General features: G+C 42.9%; 1 protein-coding gene across 1 annotated transcript; it reads left to right on the forward strand.

Annotated features, from left to right (window-relative positions):
- The first annotated feature begins 1,035 nt into the window (after positions 1 to 1,035).
- ephb3a (eph receptor B3a) lies at positions 1,036 to 27,495 on the forward strand. Its single transcript, XM_053329597.1, has 15 exons — positions 1,036 to 1,099; positions 6,729 to 6,793; positions 9,281 to 9,953; positions 12,011 to 12,166; positions 13,732 to 14,067; positions 14,825 to 14,949; positions 15,792 to 15,948; positions 16,147 to 16,255; positions 16,552 to 16,604; positions 17,588 to 17,710; positions 18,438 to 18,685; positions 23,077 to 23,292; positions 23,619 to 23,768; positions 25,042 to 25,235; positions 27,384 to 27,495. Exons 1-15 carry the CDS (start codon positions 1,036 to 1,038, stop codon positions 27,493 to 27,495), a joined length of 2,781 nt encoding a protein of 926 aa, XP_053185572.1.
- Positions 27,496 to 27,735: the final 240 nt, after the last annotated feature.

Genomic DNA, 27,735 nt, shown 5'->3' on the forward strand with positions numbered 1-27,735 from the left:
AAAGGACGACTACTATGAAACAGGAAAAACAGTCAATTATAATTAAAAGAGGCACTGGCAGGACGGCTGTTTGTACAGGTCATATAAACATATAGGCTCATTAGACTTCCTATGCAAGAAAAATGAAGTGTTAGTATGATAGTGGCAGATTTTTAAGAGCAGACACATCCAAGAATATTAGATGTCTATAAAGAAGAGTATTATATCAAATTACATAAAGCATGCAAAAAAAAATCATAACAAATACTGAATATTGAAGTGTATTAACACAATAAAAAGATAAAGTAAGGAGACAAAGGGGTTGCTATATACAATAGACCATTGTAGATTATATTTTCCTTTTACATTTACTGTCATTATAATGATACTAAAAGTAATATTTGGTTTGGTTAAGTCGTCATACTGATGCTATGTGTGCCATCATTTTGAAAATCCCGACTGGAAGCGGGCTGCTCATTTTTTTTGTCTTGACCCAGCCTGTGCCCCCAGCCCCCAGCCCCCTCTGTGTCTCTGTCCCAGTGTTGCCATTCCGACGCACATCCCTCGCAGAGGAGCAACAGCTTGGTCAAAGTGGACTACACACATAGAGAAGTACATACAGACTAGTGCATCCCTCCCGCGGACACAGACGCTCTCTGATCCAGGTTTTCCATCTTCTGCTTGGGGAGGGCAGCAGCCGAAAGATGCGCCCCTGGACAGAGGCTCACTGTCCGTAAAGTCAGATAAAGAGAATGAGACTGAGAAAGGACGCATTGTAAGAGCTCCTGTGTGCCATCGCATTCACAACTCTGGAGGAATAACGGGATCTGATTGAATGGGAAAAAAAACAAAGCAAGACGCGTTCGGTTATTTTTTATGTGGATTTTTTTTTCTTTTTTCTTGGTAGAATGGGGCGATGAGAGCCCTCCTGGTAACTGAAGACATGAGAATTGGGAGAGGAACAAAAAGCTCGGCTGCGGTGGTCTGTGTTTGAGTCTCCATCCATCCAAAGGGTCCAGTCTACACACCTTTATTCATGTTGCAAAAGCCAGTTTTATGACAATGGATTGCTTGCTGTGGGTGTGCAGCCTCATTGTTCCTGTGGTGCTGGCTGTAGAAGGTATGTCGCTTTATATTTTGATCACTACTTTTTTTTTTTTTCTCCCGCTGATGAACAATGGACTGTTCTGAATTTCAATTTTGCCATAAAAAAAAAACAACACACACACATACACACACACACACACAAGATACGAGATAGACAATGGATAGGGAGGGAAAAAGTAGAGAGTGTGTGTATACTATCTGATATGTGACATTTTAAATCATGTTTTGGGAAGGTCCATCCTGTCAGTTTAATCACCACATCAGTCATTGCTACATGTTTCAATAGGATTCAATCAGATCTGTAAGCAATACTCCCTTCATGTTTTGGTTAATTAAAGCTGTTAATATCATGCCGTCCCGCTCTGTTAAATAGGCAATTATGCTGAGTATCAATTTGCTTTCTGATTGTAATCCATGTACACATGTAGCAGCACGTCCCATTCCCTCTGCATGTGGTGTGTCTGTCTCCCTATGTGTGTGTGAGTGTTTGTGTGTGTTTGTGTGTGTGTGTGAGTGTGTGTGTGTGTGTGTGTGTGTGTGTGTGTGTGTGTGTGTATGTGGTAGTGTGTGATGACATCCCAGTGTTCCCATTGCGGCTGAAGGACTGCCCTGTTGCTATTGTCCCTGTTGTTGTCACACCCACAAGCTGAGTGTGAGGGTGCCCACCTGCCCCACCTTTCCTCCCCCCCCACCACCACCACCATTGCCCCACAGAGGTTTGCGCCACACCACAGAGACAGGCAGAGTGGGGTGTTCCTCTGCTGCCACTGTCACAAGAGAGAAATACACTGTTCATATGATGCACGCCAAAGGTTTAAAACCTGCTGGTGGGGTTTGGTCACCGCCAATCAGTGCTTAGGACGTTTGAACACAGACCAGAGCGGATCAATCTCGGCCCCCTGAAGCACCACAGGGACACACATGTGAAACATATTAGATGACAAGTGTGAATTAAAGGTCAATGGCTTAACAAGTATGCTGCAGCCCCCGAAGCTCTCTCCATCACCGAGGGATTGTTGCTCCAGGGAGAAGCCCACCCTCGCCTCCTCTGCTGCTATTCACCCACCCATCCAGCTCCTCCTCTCTGAGCTGTAGCTACATTTCTCTGCCTTGCCTCCTTCTTTTCTCCCTGTCCAATCTGCCTCTCTTGGACCGTGGCCAGCCTGATCCCTCATCAATTCTGGTGTCAGCAAGTAAATCAATGCAGCGGCAGCAGCCCTCCAAGTCCCAGTGGGCTCTCACGCCGAGATGATCAGCCCCGTTTCCCAGCTCGGCCACTTACTGTTACTCAAGGCTCAGGGGTTAACTAATGTTTGTCCTCTGAGTATAAACATGAAGGGCAGATCATCGGATGGGTTTAAATGAGTGGGAAAAAGGAGGCCTTTTTCAGGGGGTTGTATGCTGTTATTTAGCTGCTTACTTGGTGGATTTCAACACATGGCTAGAATCTGGAATTTGTTTTTTCAGATTGGCAAGTGTTTGCGCATGGATGATGCAAGCTGGACTGTAACTTGAAGTGTGTGCTTATTTACAAAAGCTCCAAGTGATGAGTTATCTCCAGTTCGCAACAACAGAATGCAGTAAAAGCCTCAGCAACTGTGACATTTTTATGCTGTATTACCCTCATTTACAGTCAGTGTTTACTATACCGTTATTTTAAAAGCTCATAAACTAGATGGATGGCCACTCAGAAAGCATTTTATGAAATAATCTAAAGCATGTATGTATGTATTGTAGATGAAGCATTGAGCATTAGATGAGTTTGACATTAATGGAGTGTTTCATGGCCATTTAGCTGCTTTCTCTAGATCAAAATATCAGCAAGCATAATTATTTGTTGACCTGTAAAGGCAGATGTAAGCAGCCCTGAAGACAGATGGAATTAGGTCAGCTTGACTTGCTCAGAAATTCCTCATCAAGTGACAAATGAAGCATCGCACTCATCATGATTCTATATAGAGAAACAAACACACATATATAAATGAACCGTTGCTCTGTGCGAGTTAAGAAGTCGCGCAAACCTCAGATTTTCTCCACTTTTTTTTTTATAGCCACACATTTTGATCATTCTCCAATTGCTGATGATGTTTGGCTGTTAATATTTCATATGTTTGCTTGTTGGCAGCGAGTGTCAGTGTAGTACGAGGCGAGGCCTCCCTTTCATGATGCACACGCTCTCACAAAGTGAATAAAACATAAGCATGTGTGAGTTCCCAGAGTGCACTGAGAATGCAGAGATGTGTGGCATTTTGGCTCTGGTGATCAAAATGCCATGGGTGGTGATGCTCTAAAGTTGCCACTGCAGCATTGTTTTCTTACCCAGGGGCAGAGTGACTCCACTGCTGCTGTAGTTTTATGGGAGAATGGGGAGATTTCTGGATTTGAGTTATGGCAGCGAAGCAATCTCATAGGCATTGTAAATTTAACAGGGAGGGGGGAGCTGTGGAACAAATGGGATCTTTTTCAATCTTGGATTTAGTGAGTTGACGATAGTATGAACAAAAACTTTTTTTGTTCTGAAATTTTAGTGCATTAAAGCAAGCTTGAACTTAGATGTCAAGCTTGAGAATATACTGTGTCATCCACTCCTGCTGGTTAATAATAGTTTTTATAACAATACCAGGGTTCCTCACTTTTCTTGCACAGAGAAGACGGTCACGGCTACAGAATAGCACCTTTGGGATGGAAGATGCTCGAGTAGGGTAAAATCCTGCTTTCATGGGGGCTTGAACTCAGCTTTTACAGATACGTGCTTGTGTGTAGTGTGAGGTGAAGCCTGTTTAAAGGAGCATCAGGTCAGACCTGTGGCTAGCTGGATCAGGCACTTAAGGGGCAGGCGTGATACACGGATCAGCAGCATCTAGTCCGGCAGCTCTCAGCTGTGTGCCACCGAGGGCCAAGTATAGCCAAGCAAACACAACGGCCTCTGATTTCACTGATTAGTAGTGCTGATTAGTCCCTCCTCTTCGACTCTAGTCGTGCTAATCAGTAAAACAACCTTGTTCACAATCGTGTATTTAGACTCTACAACTCAAGTTATTAACTGCTGTCATTCACGCCTTCAGAAGAATGAAAAGGCTTTTACAAACGAGTTACAGGACTTTTGTAGTTAAAGCCCTGTCACCTATTGTAGTGTCAAATTTCTTTGTGCATGATTATTACTTATTAAATATCATGCAGAGATAAATGTGATCCCCACTGTCCACAAAGATGGAGCCACTTATTTCTTTTTAGATTAAATGATTTTAACTTAATGCAGCACTATTCATCTCAAACCTACCAGCCCACTTTTCATTTCTTAAAATACTGTGCTCTGCACAAAACTTAAGCCTGATTTATGATGATTTAATGCAGGATGTATCATGAATCCTGCACACTGTTAAGAAATGATCAAGTGATTATGTGTTTATGATTAGTAGAATGATTAGTGTAATGAATCATCTATTAATGATAGGGTTTTTTTCCACAGTCACTTTGATTTATACGCCATCAAATTAGCTGGAATCCAGTTATGTAGGAAAAAAGCATTTCAGATCCATGCATATGAAAGCAGAGCAGTACCTATTTTCATTAGAAATATCAAACTGTTTTTATCACTACAGACTTCCAGGGTGGCAGCTAATCATTTTTTTCATTATCGATTATTTTCCCAATTAATCAATTAGTTGTTTGGTGTAAAAAATGAAATGAAATGGGGAAAAAAATAGGGAAAAATGTTGATTTCTGTTTCTCAACACCTAAGATGATGACATCCTCAAATGTCCTCTTTTGTCCTGACAGTCCACAACCAAAATATATTTAGCTTACTGTCATAGAAGAGGACCAAAGAAACCAGAAAGTATTCACATTTGAATAGATAGAATCAGAGAATTGACCCTTTTTTTACTTAAAAGTGACAATAGAACAATGAATCGATTGCCAAAATAGTTGAATCATTAATTGAGCAGTTGGCAACTAATTAATTGATTGACTAACTATTGCAGTCCTACAAACATCTATATGTTGCTGCATGACCCAGTCACTGATGGTAATTGTGTCAACAAATCACAGACACTCACTTTGACTTGATCATTTCTTAATGAGCAACAGAGATTCATGATAATTTATGCATTAAATCGTCATGAATCATGAATCATGTTTCAGTTATGCATTACCTTAACATTTGTTTTGTACTCCTCTTGTTCCCTCTTGGACCATGATCTCCCAAACTAACCATTATTTTCAAGGAGAACAAAAAGCTCTGAGAGCATTACATAAGTACTTTATCCCTACACATCTGATACTAGTTGTCAACTTGTGCTCCCATTAACACACACCGCGGGCTAATTTGCATGTAAACCAGTCTTGCTGGTTTTTTCTCTACAGTGTGAGTTTGACCATATGAAGATGTGAAATAAGGAGAGAAACCCATATTTAGTTCTCCCTCTAACTGCAGTCTGGTTAGAATTTAAACACACTGTTGACCTAAATGAATCCCTCAGATGTAATCTGTCCTGTTGCACAGATCACTATTCATTATCCCCATCTTCTGAAAAGAAAAAGAAGCCATTGTGGTTTTTTCTAATGAACACTGCAGCACAGACAGTAAACACTGTGCAATCTCCAGCTCAGCAGCAGCTACAGATGGACCAGTGATCTATTCACTCAATCAAACAACTTCTATTATTGACACACAAAAGCAAAGGACACACTGTTCTTTTAACTGCATTGTTTTCTGCCTTTGAAGCAAAATCATCAACCTAGAGTATGGACCCAGAACAAAAAGCCACGGTCCCTGGGAAAGAGTGCAGCTTCATTTTACTGCCACACCACTGTTATTCTACACAGGACATGCTATTTGTTTACCCTCTCTCACACTCCTTTAGTGCCGTTATCAACGACTTGCAAGCAAATGGTGCACAGCAGGCGTCGTGTCATTGAGTCTCCATGAAGAAAGTGTAATTGTTTTGTTAATTATGCGCTAACAGCAACATAACAATGGGAGTCAACACGGCCACAGCTGTATGTTGAGAACATGTTGAGGTTGGTGAGCTGAGGTGAAGTGAAGTTGCTGGACCAGGTGACATCTGATTGACAGCTTGACAACAATACCCATTGATCCTGCTGTTTATTCTTCATCTGGCCTCTGATTGTCTGTCCTGCTCTCACCTCCTCACAAAGTCGTTAAGTAGGTGAAGAAAACAACCTCCGAGATAACATCTGAACTCAAATTTCAGGTTTCAAATGTATGCCGTGCTGCTTGTATGACCTCCCTGAATGGGCTCTATTTAATGGACTATTTCCCTTTGAAGGCTTCTTGAAGGATGCTTTGTTCTTAACTCCACAAATGATTTTTGAAAGATGTGCATTTGTGTGTGACAAACACACTTTTTTTTTCAGAGGGAGAAAGCCTTAATTTGGCAGCATCACAGATATGCCATGATTGTCAGAGCAGTGAGGCTTTCAAAAACTGAGAGCGTGTGGGTGGAGGTTATGAAAGAGAGGGAGAGGAAGTTTTACCTGCATCCTTTGTCAAGAGTGTGTGTGTGTGTGTGTGTGTGTGTGTGTGTGTGTGGTCCTTAATGCCATGCAGCAATTTCGTTTTCCCTCCTCACATCATTTAATACCAGTTTGTCAACCTTCCTCCTACTCTCAATTTGCAGAAACCCTTATGGACAGTCGGTGGGCAACCACAGAGCTGGCCTGGACCACATTCCCAGAGAGCGGGGTGAGTAAGTGTGTGTGTGTGTGTGTGTGTGTGTGTGTGCATGTATCTGGTTCATTTTGTCTTGCCTTTTTTCTCTTTAATAACATTTGTTCCATTTGCTCGTTAATAGAGCCCAGTCTGCCTTGAACAGCACACCTCCTACTGTTTTATATCTTTGTTTGTGCGGTGTGTGTTTGCCTTCTTGGGTACTAAAAAAGAAAATGAGAAAAACAATGTATGATATTGTAGGGATGAAATCAAAGATTTTCAGTATTTAGCTAAATGTATAACACTTGATGAACTGCACAGAATTTAAACAAATAAGGGAGCAGATACACAAAGCATATCCCCCAGTGTGTGAGGACTATTAGGTAGGCTCTACCTTGTACGCCTCCCTAGGATAGAGAGCCTGATAATTGAAAGCATGTGTCGGTTTCTTTTATAATATGGGCCCAAGAGCGCATTACAGGCAGAAATTAAGGTTTTCGGTTGATACCCCCTATAGGAATGGTGAGAAAATAAAACAACATGAATTTGACCCCAGGGCTAACAGCCTGACAGACCTCCCCCACTCCCGGCCAGTGTAATTTGTCTTCGCTACGTGAGCGCAAAGTCAGTCAATGGAAATGGTGGGTTTCCATGGAAACGATCTTCGGCAGCCCCGGCTCTTTCCTTTTCCCTACCAGGGCCGAGTCTGAATGTCCTAGCATCCATGAAGTCATATGTCATGACTGGTGAGGCAGCCCCTCTCCTCATGCCTGACAAGCCCATACGTTCGGGGGCCGGCAATTATCATATTTGTCAGGTAGTGCATCAACGTGTTGCTGGTGATTTACGACATATAATGCTGACTCTTGGGCTCATCGTTTGGGAATAAATTGCACAGGAGCGAAGAGACGTGAGATGAGTTATGCATTATTTTCTTCCAGTTGAAATAATCAATTTCTGGGAACCTCATTTGTTATGGAAACGAAGCATTCAGTCCAAGAGGGAATTAGGGAAAAAATCAAAAAAGATTGACTTCTCACAAGGTTATTTCCTAATGGACTAAATTTATTGACCAATTGGGCCATTTATCATAGACTGTAATGTTAGTTACCATACAATATCACAGTAAGATCACTGTTACCACCATATAAAGCGATACAAGGTTCTAATTTTTTGAACTTCACCCCAAAAAATCAATCATTATGTCAGTAATTAAATAACTATTTTGAAAGCATTATGGTGTAAAAGACACCGGTCCCCCTGTTATATTAACCACAGCAAATGCATAGATCTGCACTCAGGCTGTATGTGTGGGCATGGGAAAATAACTGTAATATATTCTGCATAACCTGAAGTGCTCAGGAGTGCTGCCATGGTGCAATCACACTCACAGCATTGCATTTAGTTGGCCATTTCAATAAATAACTCACTCAATTTATATTATAGATATATGGGGAATGTTGCAATTTCAAATATACAGTTTTATACTCTCTCCTCTCTCAAGCGTTGATAATAAATGCATATGTTATAGACACCAAATCACCTTTTGAGGTTGTTTCAATCTGCTCTGCAGCAGTTATAGATATAGTAGGAGCGCTGTAGACATGTCTGTGGTTTATTTCATAGCTATTGAAGGTAGATTTTCATAAAGCCCCCACCAACAGATTTGTGATGATCCTTGATGCAAAACAACCTCCAAACAGCTGACACGTGATCAGCATCAGGACTGTTAGTCAAATAGGCATAATGCGTGAAATGTGTTTTAATGGGCGAATGTTTTCTATTAATAGCCCGTAATGATTGGAATTTCTGAATGATTCATGCAATTAGAAACATTTTAGCAGCAAATGAGTCCTCACAAGCCACACGTACACATCACACTGTGGGAATGTTTGTGTCTCTTTGGGTGTGTTTGGTCTGTCATAGGCTACTTTTGGGGACAAATTTCAGACTTATGACCAGCTAATTGGGGAAGGCTTTTCCAAGTAGTTTTGTTCCCAAGGAAAAGGCTGATTTTTGGGTCAGTGGTTAAGGTTATGGTAAGGTTATGGTAACATTTAGGCAAGTAGTGGTGATCATTAGGGTTAGGGTAAATCTCCAGGAAATAAATGTAAGTCTATCTAATGTCCCCAAAAGTGACAATGGTCTGATGGTGATGGTGTGGGTGAACTGTTGGTGTGTGTATGTGTGTGTGTGTTTTATTTTTTATATTCAGTGTATATCAGATGTCAATTGACTGTTTGTAATGCCCTGTGTGCTTGAATGGTTTGCATTCTGTTGCTCTGCATTTAACCTTACTCAATATTAATTAACAGCATGTTAGATAAGTGAGTTCAGTTGCTTCCCAATGTGAAGCAGAACTGTTATCGCATTAAGAAAAAGCATTTCATTATTAATTAAACTGTGTAAACCTTATTCTCTTCATTGTTTCCATCAGTCATGTCTCAGAAATGTCTTTCTTCTGAATTTCCTTGCTGTCATGTTTTCTTGTGTCACAGTATCTCTCTGTTGTTTCCACAGTGGGAGGAGGTTAGTGGCTATGACGACTCCATGAGCCCAATCAGAACCTACCAGGTGTGTAATGTCCGACAGCCCAATCAGAACAACTGGCTGAGGACGGACTTTATCCCCCGCAAGGGCGTACTGCGTGTTTACGTGGAGCTTAAGTTCTCCGTCCGTGACTGTGCCAGCATTCCCAACATCCCCGGCTCCTGTAAAGAGACCTTTAATCTGTTTTACTATGAGTCAGAAGGGGACACAGCTACAGACACCAGCCCTCTGTGGAGGGAGAACCCTTATGTGAAGGTCGACACTATAGCCCCAGATGAGAGTTTCTCTCTCCTGGAGGCGGGAAGGATCAACACCAAAGTGCGCAGCTTTGGCCCGCTCTCGAAGGCCGGCTTTTACCTGGCGTTCCAGGACCTCGGCGCCTGCATGTCTCTCATCTCAGTCAGGGTTTTCTTCAGAAAGTGCTCCACCACCATTGCCAATTTCGCCGTCTTCCCCGAGACTGCTACAGGTGCAGAAGCTACTTCCTTAGTGATTGCTCCTGGGGCCTGTGTGACCAATGCTATGGAGGTGTCAGTCCCTCTGAAGCTGTACTGTAACGGGGACGGCGAGTGGATGGTTCCTGTGGGCTCGTGCACCTGCATCGCTGGCTTCGAACCTTCTGGAGACGGGACTCAGTGCCAGGGTATGTGTATTTAACAGACGTTTGGACTTTTATTTAACCAAATCTCCTTTATATGCTCGGTGCAAGTCACCTCAGTCTCTGCCCTCTTCTCTGCATTTATTGTGTGGCTCCTGAAAGGGGGTGAAGGAGGGTGGAGGAGAGTATGAATTAATGAGGTGTTACAGAGAGGGGCAGCATACAAATATTGTGAGAGCAGGACAGAAGGGAGAGAAAGATAGCGGGAAGGCACAAAATAGAGAGCCAATAGATTCGCACAAGGAAAATACAGATAATAGGAGGGACAGGCGTTGGGAGCTCAGAGAAGAGAGATATTAACAGAGAAAGAAAGATGAGTTAAACAGTGTTGTATTGCCAAGGATGGAACAGAAACAGCTGCAGAAAAGAGGAAGAATGAAAAGGGAGGGGGGGCTGCAGGAAGTCAAAGACAGACAAGCAAAGCCTCCTCTCACCTGGGTGTGAGAAATCGTGTCTAACACGCGCTGGAGAGCTCATTCGTTGCCATTTGGCGGCTCAAGGTTAAAAGCTTGCCGCCAATGCCTGATAAAAAGCTCTCCAGGGCCTCAGCCAGCGGTTGCGATGAGGAAGTGTAATTTCCTCTGCGGCCTCCCGTTAGTTAATCTACAGGCGGCCACACTCATTAACACCATTCAGACCAACGTGAGCCAACACTGCCACGCTAACATTAATCACTCCGACATTTCATTTCTTACCTCAGTCCCGCCGCCGCTCGCAGCCAAACGCCGCATGAGATGGAGAGAAGGCGAGGGAGAAGAGCGGAGGAGAAAAAGAGGAGCAGGAAGAGAGACAGTAGAGGGGGAGAGAGGGAAACATTAGTGTATCAGAAACAGGGAAATCATCGTGCCCTCCAAAGAGGTTAATGGATTGAAGCAAGACAGTGGGGGTGATTCAGCACCCTCTTGAAAGAAGCGAGGAAAATAAACAAATAAAATATAATGATGATGCACTGTGTAATAGAAGAAAAATAAATCAGATCAGAGAGTGTAGAGCCCAAAGGTCTCGGTGCATTATGCGAGGGAGAGAAAAAAAAAACATTTTCATCTTATCTTCTTTGGCTTTTTATTGCACGGTTTTAGAGCTACAATGCGGGGGCCATTAGCTGCGCTGATTTTCCTAAAAGTGCCATTGTTGGGAATTAGGGTGGAAAGACCACTTAGCCCAACTAGTTAATCACACTGTCTCTCTCACTGGCTGCATTTTACGAGCCCTCACGCTGACAGGACAGATGTTTGCCAGAGACCCCACTTTTACACCACCAGTTAGGAATGTGGCAAACAGTAAAGCATGGGGCTCTGGAGGCTGATATATCCAGACCTTTTGCTGCTAATCCCCTTTATCTGAATCCTTCTTTAGTCTAGGCTTATGCTGGTTTATCCTTTAGACTTGATATCAGCCAACCTTCAGCGTGACACTTTGGAATTCAAATTAATCGCTTGGACACATCGTCTAAGATTACCCTACTTTGTATATTTTAACTCCTCTTAGCTAATTTATGTCTGGTCTGATGTCCCTTTATTTGGATTGATTTATTGGCTTATTATGGAGTTGCTCTGCATGCATTTGGAGGCCTTGTTTGTATGCAGCGTGCGGTTTGGAGAGCTGATGATTGAACAGACACTGATTGATGGGTTTAGGGTGTATCCTTTTTCTCAGAAACATTCTCCATCCCTGTTTGCCTGACAACAGCAATCTCCTGTCAACAGTCTATCTCCATCTTTATCCTCCGTTTCCTCCTCTTCAACATGAAACTTTGCTGTCATCTCACCGCTCTTTTTGGGTAGATTAATGTCACCTGGAGGGGAGAGAGAAAACGAGAGAGCAGATGCAAATGTATAGATAAGACCTTATGCTTAAGTGTGTGCCATTTCTCCCTTACCTATCAACATTTTCCCCATAAATATTGGCTTCCGCTGGTACAGTTTTTTTTGTTCCATGACAGACGTGATAGCTGCTTGTCTTTTACACAAGTGACAGCTTTGTTTAGTTTTTATTTTTTGTCCTCATTGTCCTTTTTTTGTTTTCTCTTCCCTCGCATCCAGCTTGCATCCCTGGGACTTTCAAATCCAAATTCGGGGAGGGATCCTGCGCTGCCTGTCCTTCCAACAGTCGCACCAGCGTCCGAGGAGCCAATATTTGTCCTTGCCAAAATGGTTTCTACCGTGCTGACAGTGACCCCCCTGACTCTGCCTGCACCAGTAAGTCATCCTCCGCTGCACAGACCGAAAAAATCCTCAGCTTTTCTAGTGCTGAGTCAGAGAAGGGCTCCGTTAATGTACTCTATAAATGATCAGTGCCAGGCTCTCGCTGTTGCTGTTTTGTTCGAAATGGCAAATCTGCAGCTGCATGTCAATATTTCAAATGGAAACATTATACCTGGTGGTGCTGGTAACGTGGTAACATGTTAACACGGTCTGATGCTGAAGAGCTTGTCTATGCTTGTTCTGCATGAAGAGACCTTTAAGAGAAGTTCCAGCAGTTGTGCTGATAGAGAGAGATGTGCTGCCTTGACCGTGTAAAATCGCCCCCTACGGGCCTTTCACGCATTAAATGACACACACGGCCCGCAACTGTCTTCCCCAGATCCTCGTCACAGGAACACTGTGGACTCTGACATTGACCAGCACGCACAGACAGGCTGGGCAGGGACACAAGCGCCATCTCTGACTAAACACACACACACACAGAAACACACACGCACGCACAGGCCTGACAGTTCAGTCCCTGCGGTCTGTCAGAGCTTGTGCCAGGCAGCCTGTGCTTTGTGTTGGAAGCGGTGTGTTGCACAAGCGAGGCTCAGCCAGTCAATGGCCGGCAGCTTGGGCTCAGCGTGTGTTTTAGACGGGTGTCCAATTAGAAGAGCCTCCACTCTGAACTGAGTCTGCCTAATTAGAAAGGACAGGGCGAGTGGAATTGCGGCTTAGAGCGAGCCGGTAAGGAGCTGAATTCAGCGGACAGGCACTTTTGGCCGAGGAGAGCTTGATGCCCTGAGAGCTTTCTTTCCCTCTCTCTCTCTCTCTCTCTCTCTCTCTCTCTGCTGTGAGACAGGTTAGACTTTCTGCCACTGGAAGCTCAGAGGGAGAACCCTTCTCTTTTTTTGCTGTAATAGGATGAAAAACGCGTTTGCAGAGCCAATCTTTGTTGCCTCCCTCTGCGGTTATCATACTTTATCCAGGTTTCAAACGCTCATCACTCAAAACGCAATACTGCTTATTGAAACGAGGTGGCCTTGGGTTATACCGATACAACATGACTTTTCTATCACAGTGGATTAGCCCAGTTCCAAAAGCACCGATAAGGTTTATGCATAGAAATGGTCACACTGCAGAGCCGCACAGGATTCTGCTTTTCTATAAGGAACATTACTAAATGATGAGGAGTGGTGTTCTGTTTGTGCATGACAAGTTGTATTTATCCTCCAGTTTCTGAATGTGTTGATTTATTTATTTGAACCATGAAGAGATTTTTCCTCTTGCAGTGTTTTACATGTATCCATGTACGTTGCTGCATCTTGAGGATTTGTTTAGAGCGTTTTATTTATGCAAAAGGCCTCCATAAAAAGAAGAGGATTACAGTATTCGCCTATTTCTGTACATTAAATACTCCCCGTTGTTGCCTTCTTATTTCGAAATTAAGCTTTTTTCTGTCATCAGTGTGGAGAGCGGATAATGTAAGCACTGCATAGGGAGCAAGGCTAAAGTCTCTCTTGTGTGTTTCTCTACTCTCCCTGCCTACCTTCTTTAACATTCGTGTGTTTATGCAGCTATCCCCTCAGCACCTCGCAACGTTATATCCAGCGTGAATGAGACTTCGCTGTCCTTGGAATGGGAGGAGCCCGAGGACACAGGCGGGAGGAATGACCTGGTGTATAACGTGGTGTGTAAAAAATGCCTTCGAGACCGGAGTCCCTGCACGCGCTGCGACGACAACGTGGACATCGCCCCCCGGAGGCTGGGGCTGAGGCAGAGGAAGGTGGTGGTGAGGAATCTGCAGGCTCACACCCGCTACAGCTTCGAGGTGCAGGCTGTCAACGGGGTCTCTGGGAAGAACCCCATCTCGCCCAGCTATTCCACAGTCAACATCACCACCAACCAAGCCGGTCAGTAGAAGATCTGTCAATGACATTAGATGTGTCCACAAACCAAGTTAATTCATATAGCTTACCCTGATCAATATCACTTAACATCAAGATGAAACAGGCTGGTTAGTGGATCCTCCGTTCAGTCAATGTCAGTAAGTGTCTTAATGAGCTCTCACTATCCAGAGCAGTATTAGCACTAACAGTAAACATTGTTGAATACACTCAGTGAGAGAGACAGATGGGACAAATTCTCTGTTTTTCTAGGCAAGGAACAGGGAAGGCAGATGAAATGCAAAGTATACTTTTTATCTCCACTGTCAGCATTCAGCACGCTGTCAACCAGGCATCTTACATTACATCACTGACAATGTCACCTTTCAACATCTCCTCTTCTCATATTTGCAGCGTCATCATCAACTAAACTGTTCAGCACCTTTCACAGGCTGTAATTACTCTCCCAGTTAACCTGCACTTAATCCACCTTACTGCATTTTATAGACCCAGAACAATGACTCTCAATTGAGTCACTTTCAGGCTTCACAAATCAATAAACCGTAGAACAGTGAAGGTTAAGCATGTACCATTTTTCTAGAACTGCTCCGGTTGAGGAACTTTGGATAATTATGATCTTACTTTGATGGTTTGTGATTTCAAAAGAGAAAAATCCTGGCAAGTCAGAAGTTGAAGTGACAATTCCCAAACTCATAAGTGAAGTAACTTTCCCAGTGCCCCACATTATAATGTAAAGTGTCTCGTCTCTGATGTCTACCCACAGCACCTTCAGCAGTACCTACCGTTCATCTGATGCGCTCCACCTCAGACACTCTCAGCCTGTCGTGGCTGCCCCCCGAGAAACCCAATGGGGTCATCCTCGATTACGAGATTAAATACCATGAGAGGGTAAGCGCTGACTTTTTAGCAGTTGCCTTAATCGAGGTCTCACTCTGCCTTATTGAATTTGAAAATCTACTTCTCTAGCCTTGTACGGAGAGCAACTTTTTTTTTTAGATGCTGAGAAATGTAATTTTGAAACGATTTGTATGTATGGGTTTGGGAGAATCTAGAAATGTCTTTTGTTGGGGTCAGTTTCAGCAACTGGTGTGAGTTGCAAGTCATTGATATTGATCAGATTTCCTAGTAATTCCCTGCAGATACAATTCTGCCATTTTAATAACTGTGATGGTAAAGTACACATTCACATTCCTAAATTTCACATTCATAAATTTTAACAGGACATGATCTGCCAATAATGTGTTTCCAGATTATGCTGCTTTGAAATGAAGGGAGCTGTGTCTTCCGCTGTCTGAACATGGATTTTTACCATCATGTAAAAGATGGGTTAATGGCTTTATGCTGAAACATAGTGTAGCAGTTGGACAATCAGTGAGGTGTCAATTATCAGTATCTTTTACAAGTTAGAGTTAGGGCTAGCTAACCCCAATCCTAATCACTCTCAATAATCACTTATGGCCCACTAGGATTAGCTCATGTTATCAAAAGAAAGTCTAATGGAATGAAAAAGACTGTAGTGTCAAAACTGCTGAGTGTATTAAAATGAGCAAAGGTACATTTTATGAATTCAATTATTAACTGTATAATTACATTGTCTTATTCATTTTCAGCAGTGGTCCAATTTAATTTTTTGTCATGATGCCAACTGAGGACCAAAAGCTGGATTCCTTACATGTGGCATCTGAAAATGAGCTATTACTACTTAATAAAGGTCTATTGTTGTATTTCAGGGCCAGGCGATGTCGCACACTGTAACATCCCAGCACAGCTCGGCTAAGGTGGAGGGGCTGAGGGCTGCCACACCCTACGTGGTGCAGGTTAGAGCTCGTACCGTTGCCGGATACGGACGCTACAGCAACCCCTTGGACTTCAGCACCAACCTACACAGTACGGACAACCTCTCTGCTTTTGTTCTTGATGATTTGCTGCTATAGCTTTTCTCAATGAGGGCTCAGACTTAATCGTTTTTATGGCTGCCTTAATTGGCAGCCATTACCCATGCAGCACAGACCCCCCATCTAATCCCTTAAGTCGTTCTTCAACTGTTATTTACTCATTTGTGTCTTGGTGTGTTATCTGTGCCAGGTGACCCTCAGAAGTCGGTACAGGACCAGCTGCCTCTCATCATCGGCTCAGCCTCCGCGGGTCTGGTGGTCATTGTTGCCTTGGTGGTAATCGCTGTTGTCTGCCTTAAGTAAGTGTTTGATTTTTATTACTGACAGCCTGAACTACATGTTGCATTTTGTTATTTAGAGTCTGAACAAAGAGGCTCATTAAATTTTTACATGCTTTCAAAGGGTGTATACTGACTCTTTAGCTTCAAAAAGGAGCTCCGGAAGAAAGAGAAACAGCCGCTGTCTGTGTTCTTTCCCTGGCAGTATGTGGATTCATCTGATAGTGATGTTAGATATTAGTTTGATTCGCTGTACCTTGAAAGGGTCAAGACTGATTATGTGAATGTGACTTTGTTCATGTGCTGCTTGTTTACAGGAAGCAGCGCAGCGGCTCAGAGCTGGAGTACACTGAAAAACTGCAGCAATACAGTAAGTTTATGTGTTCTGCTTGGGAACCATGTCCTCTGTGGTCACGCCAGTACAGTTAACCTACTGATTCAATCAATTATCTAGTCACCTGATTGAGGCAAGAAGCCATTTCTGTGTTTGCTTGGAGGAAGCCGTGACCATGAAGTCCACACAATCCTTTTTTTATTATGTTAACTTTATAAGATATGTGCTTTAAGGTGTCTTTGTAACATTTAAAGGACAACAGATATTACATACATTACATTATATCAATTGCAAAATAAAAATATATAGAGGTTGGCAATAAATTATTGTATCAACTTTCTATGGAATTGCATTGGGCTGATGTGATTGTATCATCTTATGTTTAATTTTACAAAATTGTGTTGGAATTAAAGACATTTTGGGAAGATACACTTATTTGTTTTGATGATCAGTAAGCTATAGCCAGCTTAGCATAAAGCCTGGAAACTGGAAAACAAGCTAACCTGGCTCAGTCCAAAGATAAAAATCAGCCCACCAGCACCTCTAAAAACTCACCAATTATCATGCATCTCATTTATTTCAGTCATTAAATAAAATGAAGTTGCCAGGCACTAGAAGTCTTCTTGTCAGCAGCCAACCAGCATATACGACAGCCAAGAAACAGTCTGGCACATAACGGCCTAAAAAAACACAAACTGCCATTTTTACACATCCGTTTTTGTATGTATATAACTTGTTAATTAGTAAGTTTTTTGGCTAGCTGTTTCCTGCCCGTTCCCAGCATTTATGCTAAGTAAAGCTAACTGGCTGCTGGTGGCTTTAGCTTCATATTTACCATACTAACCTGAGTGTGGTATTGATCACCTAACTCTTATTACTGACTAAATCAAACTATTATATCATATTATGATATAGATGAATATATGATTTCTTAATTTTGTGACATTGATTTCAGTCATACTTCAAAGGCATGTGTGATTAGATGCTGACCTCTCATCAACCTTTCTTTATCCTCTCAGTTTCTCCAGGGGTCAAAGTGTACATCGATCCGTTCACCTACGAGGACCCGAATGACGCCATCCACGAGTTTGCCAAAGAAATAGACATCTCCTGCGTGAAGATAGAAGAAGTCATTGGTGCAGGTAAACACCGCCGCTGTTTTTGTCTAAGGGGACAGAGAAGGATTCAGGTTTATTAATTATTTATTTAAACAGGAGTGCACCATCAAGCCCCGAGTTCTGCTCTGAAAGAGAGTCCTCTCTGGGAGAAAAGGGTTAGGATTCAGAGGGTGCATGAGAGCTGCGGGTGGGAAGGATTGAAGTGAAAATCATCTCAGTAGTTCTTTCCCTCTAGTCTGTTTTTTTTTTTCTCTCCAGTGGCATGTTGTGTCCTAACATCACCTCAAATGACAGTCTGGTCCTGCTCGTTCAACCTTGCTCCCTGTCTTTTCTTTCTTTCTTTCTCTTTCTCTATCCATCGTAAACATTTGTACTCAGACACCAAATGCAAAACCCTCAGGTTCCTCGCCCGTCCTCTCTCTCCCTCCACTGCTCCGAGGTTCCACACTCGATCGATACCAGTCACTCCCTCTCTCCCCAACATCTTTGACCCTTGACCTTCTGCTTGTCGGTCTTTCCTCTCCTCTTCTCTAATCCTCCTCCACAGTTGAAGCCGACCCCCCCGACTCTTTCAAATCAGCTCCCTCACTCCCGAATCCGACCAGTAATGTTCCCTCTCCCTGCACTTTTCCCCAACTTCCTCTTTCCCTCCACCCCTCCTTTTCTTTCCTCTGCTCACTCAACCCCTCTTTCCCATCACCCTCACCCCCACCCCCACCCCCTCGCCCCCTACCCCGTTGTCTTACCCCAGGTGAATTCGGTGAGGTGTGTCGCGGACGGCTCAAGCAACCCGGCCGCAGGGAGATGGTGGTGGCGATTAAGACGCTGAAAGCCGGCTACACCGAGCGCCAGAGACGGGACTTTCTCGCTGAGGCCTCCATCATGGGCCAGTTCGACCACCCTAACGTGATTCGGCTGGAAGGTGTCCTGACGCGAAGCTGCCCTGTCCTCATCATCACTGAATTCATGGAGAACGGAGCGCTCGATTCCTTCCTCAGGGTAAGCGTGGCAGGAATGTGTGTACCGCAACACCTCTGACTGAGAAGATTACTTACTGTTTTTATCAAAGATGAGAGGAACACACACACTGACAGTCATTCACGATCGTGACACCTCTGGGTTATCGGAATGTTTTACTCTCTGTAAAACACCCTGAGGCGTTCACTTGCTGAGTGATAGAGATTAAATGTGCAATATAACGCCTGGAGACAGCCATAGTTTCTCCGCTTGACGTGACTGACTGATGCTGACAGATTTTCCAATGTACAAACTCTGGGTGGAAAACTGTCACACACCAGACCTTTGGGTAGATTTGCTTCAGTGTATTAGAGAGTCTTTGTACAGCTACAGAATACATTACTGATCAGAGTTTTCGTTTAGACCACCACCACCTACACAAAATGCTGAACAAAGGAGAGATGAGAAATGAGGTGTCACACAGTACTTTCTCAGCTGTGTGGGGGCTATTACATGTCAATTATGTTTAATAAAATGTGTTTTCTTGCATGGCTGCACTGTGAGGAAGTCTAGTTACTGTAGCTGCTAGATGAGGTTACTTAAAGGTATACTGTGCAGGATTTTGCTTTAAAAAATGTATTGATTCATACTAAAGTAATCACTCTCAATCATCGCTCGTGGCCCACTAGAAATGTAAGGTGGTGTATTTATCTGCAGAGACTCTACCGCCTTCTACCTATTTTCTTATTATTTTGTCGTGTTCTGGATGTTTCTTGGCATCAACCTTTGGTCAGTGAGTGTGTAGCTCCCAGCCAATAACAGTGCACAGAGTGTGAGGTCAGGACTTGTAGTGTAGCAACCAGGTTACATCACTGTCTATCTCTTTTCTATGCTTCACTCTGCTCTCTGTCTCTGTGTCATGGATGTATAAAGAGCTGCAGGTTTGTGTGTTTGCTAGGGCGAGGCTGAGCTACACACACACACACACAGAGCAGAGAGGCCACAGCGGACAGGATGAAGCTCTTATTAATAGGGTTGTGCAGAGGTGTGAGTGTGTTCGTTTGTGCTTTAGCATGGAACCGCTGTGGAACAAGAAAATAGCGTTATATTTCTCTTTATTCTGATTCTCTGATTCACCACTTTGGTCTCGCCAGCACCACTTCTTCTCTTCATTCACTCTCTAGCTCGCTCGACTGCCGCTGCCCTCTATCTTTCAGCCTGGGAGGAGGGGCCAACTTTGAATGCAGTGTGTTTACAAACACCAACTGACAAATCCTGTGTAGTATACCTTTAATGTTTGTGGCGAATCAATGCAATGCTGCTGGTCTTAAAGGATAAAGCTGGTGATTTTCTGTGTTTTTCTTATTGTCAACAAATCTCATGTGCAGAGCCAAACCACCAATGAACTCATCCTTCTTAGAAGTATTGTGTACTGTGTGTGTGTGTGTGTGTGTGTGTGTGTGTGTGTGTGTGTGTGTGTGTGTGTGTGTGTGTGTGTGTGTGGGTGTGGGCACGTTTGTTTAGAAAAGGCTCCAAAGACTTATAACAGCGATCATGTTTTCAGTCTCTAGAGAGTAGTTCTTTGTAAGGCAGACGCCATCATGCATGCATGGGAACGCTGTCCCAGCTTGTTGTGTTACATCTCACAACGTCTTGACTTTACATTTAAGATATATAAGAAACATACAATGTAGCAAAAGGTAAATTCATACACATTCATTGCTGGTTTGACTCTGACATGAGATTTCTCAACAATAAAAAAAATATAGAAAATTGCCTTTCATATCCCTTAAAAGCAGTTGTTCTTTCAGTGATGGACAGCTGATTGTTACCAGAGGAGATGAAAAATTTAGTGTTTTTAAATTGATGACAATTTAAAAACACTTCGGTTAAGTGGGGTCAAAACATGTCTGGTGACCATGTTTCCTGTCTGAATGTACACATTAAGGAACAATTACCAAGACATTGTATTAAAATGATTGGACATCATTTTGTAGGACTCCGTATTGTTTGAAATTTTCAATATTATTTCCAGTAGTAGTTACAACACAAAAGAATACCCTTCAATATTGTGATTGTTATCTAAAACCTCTTAGATGATAAATGTTGTCAAAACACAAAGCAGTTATACAGGAAGTGTGACTAAATAAAATACCAACAGTGGCAAAATGATTATTTAAATCATTGAATAAATGAATGAAGAATGAGCATGAGTCTGATTGAAATCAGAAGTCTGTGCTACCAACACCTTTCAGCCAGTGCAAAAAAAAGTGACTATATGATTCAATTATAAATAAGCAAAAATATAAATTTGACCAGACTTTCAGTTTGACAGCTGTTAATTCTTATGGCTACTGACACATTTTAGCAAACATTTCATTATTTAAGTCATTTCTTTCTTTCACAATTATTGTTATTGATTTTGTACCAGTAGTGAATACAGACAGTGACAGCGTGATCATTTTTGGTGGACAAAGCATATCAGACTCAGTTAATTACTTCAAGCAGAGAATTTGTAGGTGTTTTAAAACATTTCCTTAGGGGATCTTCAAGAAAAATGATTTACAAATTTGCTGCTTTTCAAAGTTTTGAAGATTGAATATCTTTGGGTATCGTTTAGACAAAGGAAGTGATTTGAAGACATCATCTTGGGCACTGGGAATTTGTGATTGTCATTTCTACAAGATCAATTAATTTAAAAGAACAACTGGTTAATCAGAAATGATAAAAATTTGAGAAACGATTTTTCAACGTTCAACTTTTTTGATAGCCAATTCATTGCTTGAGTAGTTTTTAAGCAGACATTGTGTAAAACGGACTGGTTTGTGTTTGATATTTTCTCGTCGTCTATGACATTAAACACAAGATAATTTTGGACCATTGATCACACAAAACAAGAAATATGAAGACATTATCTTGGGCTCTGGGAAGATGTGATAGTTGTTTTTCTCTTTCTTGCTGACATTTGTTTAACAATTATTTTAGAAAACAACTAGTAGATGAAATGATAAAAAAAAACAATCAATAGTTGCAGACCTGCACTTGTACACAGTGTCCAGCCTGAGTCCTTTCCTCCTTCTCACCCACTCCTCTCAGTCAGCTGTCTTACAAATAATGCTAAAACACATCCTATGCAGTACTGTGCTGTACTCACCCCCGCGCCCGCCGCTCTCACACTGTCTGTGAGTCAGAGGAACTCGGAGTTCTGGTCTAATAAAGGGGACTACAGAGTTAACTCACACAAAACTGTCCATGTGTGTCACACACAGGAGAGCTCGTACTCAAGCTCCCTGGAGACACATGACATATGCACATGTAGATACGCAGCACACACTCGTGCACACACCGCCATGGCTCTGAAGGCCTGCTATGAATCATGGCTGTTTATACATCCATCTATCCTGGCTTATTTTGCTGTCAGACTTCATTGGAGTGTGCAGACTACAAAGCAGAATGTTTATGGTTTTGTCATGTCACGTCTTTCTCCTTGTGGAGTCAAAGAAGGGATTGATTATGTTGAAAATTGTTTTTTCTCCTCTAAATCCTGCTTGAATTAAGTATTCAGGTCAAGAAATAGAAGCTCAGTGTAGTTTCAGCTTTGGAGAAATTCTTACTTTTTTTCTCCATCAGTTAATTGTGTATTGACTCGGCATTGATTAGTTTAATTCACACACATCAGGTTTCACAAGCCCTCACAGGTTGGAGCGCTGATTTATTGCAATCTAGAGTTTATCCTACTGTGGCACGCTTCATAAATGTGGAGAATTGTAATTTAAACCCCTTAAAGCCCTAATCTCAGATTTGTTTCATGCCTCTCAAATGTTAACACAAAAGGGAAAATTCTCCAAATCGAGGGATTTCAAATGGGAAAATGAGCTTTCAGCAACATGCCATTCTCATTCAGTCAACGGGCCACTTTTGCTTTAATGTTCACAAACAAAACGAAAAAAAGAAATGCAAACAAAGCTTTTCGCCTGAAGAAGTCATGTTAACAACCGTGCAGTGCCAGTACCTGCAACTAGTTTGAGGACGGAAAAAAAGAAAAACCTGCTGTTGTCTGTTTTTGATTTGAGTGTTGCAGCTCCTTTTCTGTTTTTCATCTGGCTTCAAAATTGGGCCTTAATGGTTTTACTACAGCAGTAAAGAGTCTAATTAATCAGCTAATTGGACAGCTTGCATGAAAAGGTCAGCTGTCACTGATTGTCAGGAGCAGCCGTGAAGCATTATGACAGATGTCATGTTTATGTGGCCTCAGTAACCGATTGGCCGTCCCTGGTGCTTTCTCGCTCCTTTTATCTCTTACACTCTCTCCTATCTTCTACTTCTTCATATTCCATATTCTTTTTTTTCTCTTTATCATTTTCCACTCCTTCACTTTCTTCTCTGTTTATTAACCACCTTTTCTTGTACTCCCTCCCTTTTTTTTTTTGTAGCTGAACGACGGGCGTTTCACGATGACACAGCTGGTCGGGATGTTGCGTGGCATCGCTGCAGGGATGAAGTACCTGTCAGACATGAACTATGTTCACAGAGACCTGGCTGCCCGGAATATCCTGGTTAACAGTAACTTGGTCTGCAAGGTGTCTGATTTTGGTCTGTCACGCTTTCTGGACGACACTTCCGCTGATCCCACATACACAAGCTCCCTGGTCAGTATTGTGTGTGTGTGTGTGTGTGTGTGTGTATGTGTGTGTTTGTGTGTTTGAGTGTAAGTGTGTTTGCTAACTCTGCTTTGTGTTTGTATACTCAGCACAAGTTTAATTGAGCTTGTTAATCTGAGCCCCCTCACTTGTTTCACATGTGCATATGGATGCATGTGTGACTGCTCATGTGTGCCAATATTTGCGTTAGCGTGCAAGACCGTCTGTGAAATCTGCATTAGCGTCTGCATGTGTGTGTTGTTATGTGTCTGCAGCGTCTCCCAGGGTGTTGATACCATCCCCCTCTGTGTCTTTGTGTGTGTGTGTTCGAGCAGGGAGGGAAGATTCCTATTCGGTGGACGGCACCAGAGGCCATTGCCTTCAGGAAGTTCACCTCAGCCAGTGATGTATGGAGTTATGGCATCGTCATGTGGGAGGTGGTGTCGTATGGAGAGAGGCCGTACTGGGACATGAGCAACCAGGATGTGAGTTAAACATACATAGCTACAGAGCTACATACATATATCTATAGACCAAACGCACATGTAGGGAGTTTTACGTCTAAGTTTAGGTCTTGCTGGGAGTTTAAGCTTAGCTTTTGTAGCTTTGATTTCCAGCGTGACATGTTGGACCTGGGCCTGCTCTGCTGTCTTTATCTCCTCACAGCAGATGCTGGTGCAGCTGTGTGCCTGTGTTCTAGTTTTTACCACCTTATTTACAGCCCTAGCCTGCCCACCCCCTACAAATCCATACTGCAAAGCTCCCTCCTGACACACTCCCAGACATAGACACAAAGGCATACTCAGGAAAAGGTTTTTTTTACGGGCGTTGTTACCTGTAGGCTATCTGCACTGCACAGACATCGTAACTACAGCAGTGAGCTCGCAGGAAAGAAAAAGAAATCTCTCGGTTCCTCCTCCCTGAACAAAGTGCCAAAGCAATGTGTACACCTTCACTTTATTCTCTGTGGAATAGCTGCTCTGTATTGTGCTTCAAAAAGAGACTTGGAATGCTGATAGCAATAAAGCAAAGAGGACCCAGAATGAAAAATGCTAGTAATGTATGTATAACTTTCATAACAAAACCCACATGCAGTAATGAAAGCATCAAAGTGGAGGCCCTCTATTGTTCCCAATAGCCTTTGTGCCACAGTCATCGCTCAATAAGCAACAGAGCCAACAAATACGAGATATAAACAGAGGTGCTCGCCGACTAGAAGCACGACATAAAAATCAAAGGACGAGCAGCAGGAGAAGAGGAGTGCAGCAGAAACGCTTTATTGTTCCCAAATGGCAATTTTTTATTGTTGTGGGGAGTTAAAACCCATACAGAGCTTATGGATAGAAATGCAGTTGCTAGGTGAAATCAAATCAATGAGCAAACGTTTCTGTCCTCCGCTTATTGTCGTTCTCATCAATCATGTCGCTTTTAAAGTGACAAGTTTGAGAATATTGTTTGTATAGTTTCGTACAGATACTGAAAGGAAGATTGGAATATGTGACAGCATGGGCCGAGAAACTGTCTAATATACGACATTATACAGTAACTGGGGATTATTTTTCCTCCATGCTAACAAAGGCCAAACAGAATGAACATAATACAAATGAGACAAAGCCAAATGTTAACACAAATGTTAACAAGACATCTGTTTAAACCCTTGTGTGGGCTGTATTCTGGCTTAATATCTATACATATACATATATCAAATGTATTGTTAATTCCACATTTTTAACTATGTTCCAATCTTCCTGTCCCAAGGTGATGACGGCAGTAGAGCAGGACTACCGGCTGCCCCCACCTATGGACTGTCCCATGGTGCTGCACCAGCTGATGCTGGAGTGCTGGATGAAGGAGAGAAACCTGAGGCCCAAGTTCTCCCGCATCGTCAGCACCCTGGACAAGCTGCTCCGCAACGCCGCCAGCCTCAAGGTGGTGACCAGCACCTACTCAGGGTGAGTCACAGAAACAGAGCGAGCCTTTAATAAGAACTGCTTTTTTTTTTTTTTTTTAATGTGGAGTAGTTGCAAGATGGATGGAGATTCTGTGCGTCTGGAAATGTGTTACATCTCAGCTCTTTTTAGGAACATCAGCAGAGCATTTTACTGTACGGACACCTCAGCACGATTGTTGCGAGATTTAACAACTTTACGGACTTAATAGCTGCAGCTTTAAATCTCACCGGGTTTATAGTCTGTAGAGGATTGCACCAAATAAATGTTCATGTGGAAATTAGTTCGACATTATCTGATCATTCTGTGTTTTTAGAGACGCATACATCACATGGCGTGTGCTTTCAACTGCTTCAACAGCAACCAGGCTTTAAATGCAGACACCAGTGGTAGACATTTTGTAGTATTTGTTAACAAATTCACAGGAAGTCAGAAAGTCAGCCTGTGTTGCAGTTTGTTGTGCTGTTGGCTGACTTGGCAGCTACACTTGTGGAAAATATATGCATAATGCTTTTGAGGTTTTTCCACAGTTGCGGCAGGGGAGTGCAAACATAAAAAAGAGGTGATGCAATTCTCTCTCTCTCTCACCTTGTGTGAAATTGTCCCCTGTATTGCGTATGATGGCTGTGCAGTGCAGGCTCCTCCTCGTGCAGACATGAGCAGAGCTGTGTGGCTGGGCTGCTGGAATAAGATGTCACAGTAAAAAAAAAATTACGGCTGGCCTAAAGAGAGACACAAGAAGGTTCATGCTTGTTGGGTTTGGCTTGTTTTATGCTTCTGGTTGATCTGGGAGGATGCTTCTTTGAGCTGAAGGATTTCACCGCCAGACAGACGCCTGCCTCTTTTCCACTGACGTTTCCCTGAAGTGTAGAAGTTGACTTATTCATAGGTAGCTGACGAGTTGTTTTCCAGCTTTGTTTTGAACGCAGTGACTCCAAATGTTCCAGCCATCCTGTTTGTTCTGAATTTTGTCATCCTGGCACCCAGTCAACAGTATGATTACTGCTAGTTTAGATGCAAGATCCTCAGTTCCGTAGTGATGTATAATGAACCGAGCGCGCATCCTCAAAACTGCGGCTCTGCTTGGGCGATAGATTCCTGTTTCTGAACGACACAAAAGGCAGAATTCATACATACAGTATCCAGGTTTTGTGCGAGCTCCTTGGCTCACAGTTTCACTCTAACACCGGGCCCCAAGGGCGATTCCTATGCCAGGATTTGGGCTCAGTGAAGCTAATTGTGTGTGGAAATGTAATGGCTGACCTCAGTTTAATTCCCCCTATACTTGGCTGGATGCTGGAATGTAGGTGATAGGACAGACAGCAGCCAGGGCTGCTGATGTGGAAAAGCAGGAGGTGATGAAGTGTGAGTAATAAGGGAGATTGAGGAGAAGCTAAAAGAGAGGAATGTGTTTAATTAGGTTGCTAATGAGCTTTTTAATGCATCGGGGGAGGGCGCGCCCAATGCCGCGATGGGCGAATAGGAGAGGGATGTGTGTGTGTGTGTGTGTGATGATTGTGTGTTTGTGATGCTTGTGTGTGTATGCATGTTATGCTTCGTGTCACTGTGTGCAGATGACATGCCAATGATTAATTTATGGCCTCATCTGTATGCAACAGCGAGAGATAGACGGAAAAGGAGCAGGAGGAGGAGAGGGGAAGAGAAAGGATCATGTTGTCAGAGCATGATTTAGAGAGCGTCTCCTGTGTTTGCGCGTGTGAACGCCACGCTCGCATATCTCTGCTGCTCCTCACCTGCCATTGGCTGCTCAATGATGTTTGGGCAGATAGCACAGGGAGAGAGAGGATATGAGATGCAGTGCTATCGGAAAGTATCTTCAGCCACGAGGGCCTTCAAAACAAGGACACTGGCCGAGGAACAAAGGACAGTCAGACGCTCTCTTCAGGATAGCTGAAAAAATATGTTCAACTTTTATTAAAACTAAAAAATGTGATGAATAGGTTTGACATTCCATTTTATTGTTTGTAGCCACAAGGTTGTAGGTGTCTGCAGGATTTACCTACACTAACACTAAGATTGATGAGACCTTTATCCAGTGGATGGAAGCACACAGAGGAGTAATAATGAGCTTTATGTTTTGTTTAAGTGGCCGTGAACCTGTCTCTGAACTGTGTTGCTTTGTGTTGGCAGGGACCTGCTGCGGCTCGGAGGTACGCTGCCGGGACACAACAGGAAGAGTCCGGACACAAGTCAGGAAGTCGTTCGGCAACAGATGAGCCAAACTCTCCCCATCAGAGTGTGAGCTGCTGCGGAACGGAAGGATACAGAATTAAAACTACCTAGAAACTCTGACGTGAAGAGCTTGATGTAAAATAAAAAAGAAGAAAATAAAAAAAGAAGGAAGCCACAGATACAGCGAGAGGACCGTTTGGGACATTTCCTCCTTGAACGACAGGAGAATTTTAAGAGAACTTCCCATCACAGTGTGTGTTCATTACTTGACACTTTGTGGTTTTGTGACTGTTGACATAAACCCAAACTT

This window comes from Scomber japonicus, chromosome 12, assembly GCF_027409825.1.
Source record: "Scomber japonicus isolate fScoJap1 chromosome 12, fScoJap1.pri, whole genome shotgun sequence".
In the NCBI taxonomy this organism is placed as follows: domain Eukaryota; kingdom Metazoa; phylum Chordata; class Actinopteri; order Scombriformes; family Scombridae; genus Scomber; species Scomber japonicus.

Excerpts from the sequence above, each read along its gene's own strand:
- ephb3a (XM_053329597.1), top strand. The coding sequence starts at position 1,036 with ATGACAATGGATTGCTTGCTGTGGGTGTGCAGCCTCATTGTTCCTGTG. Across the intron at positions 6,794-9,280 it reads CCACATTCCCAGAGAGCGGG|TGGGAGGAGGTTAGTGGCTA; the intron begins GTGAGTAAGTGT and ends TTGTTTCCACAG. Across the intron at positions 23,769-25,041 it reads GGGACATGAGCAACCAGGAT|GTGATGACGGCAGTAGAGCA; the intron begins GTGAGTTAAACA and ends TCCTGTCCCAAG.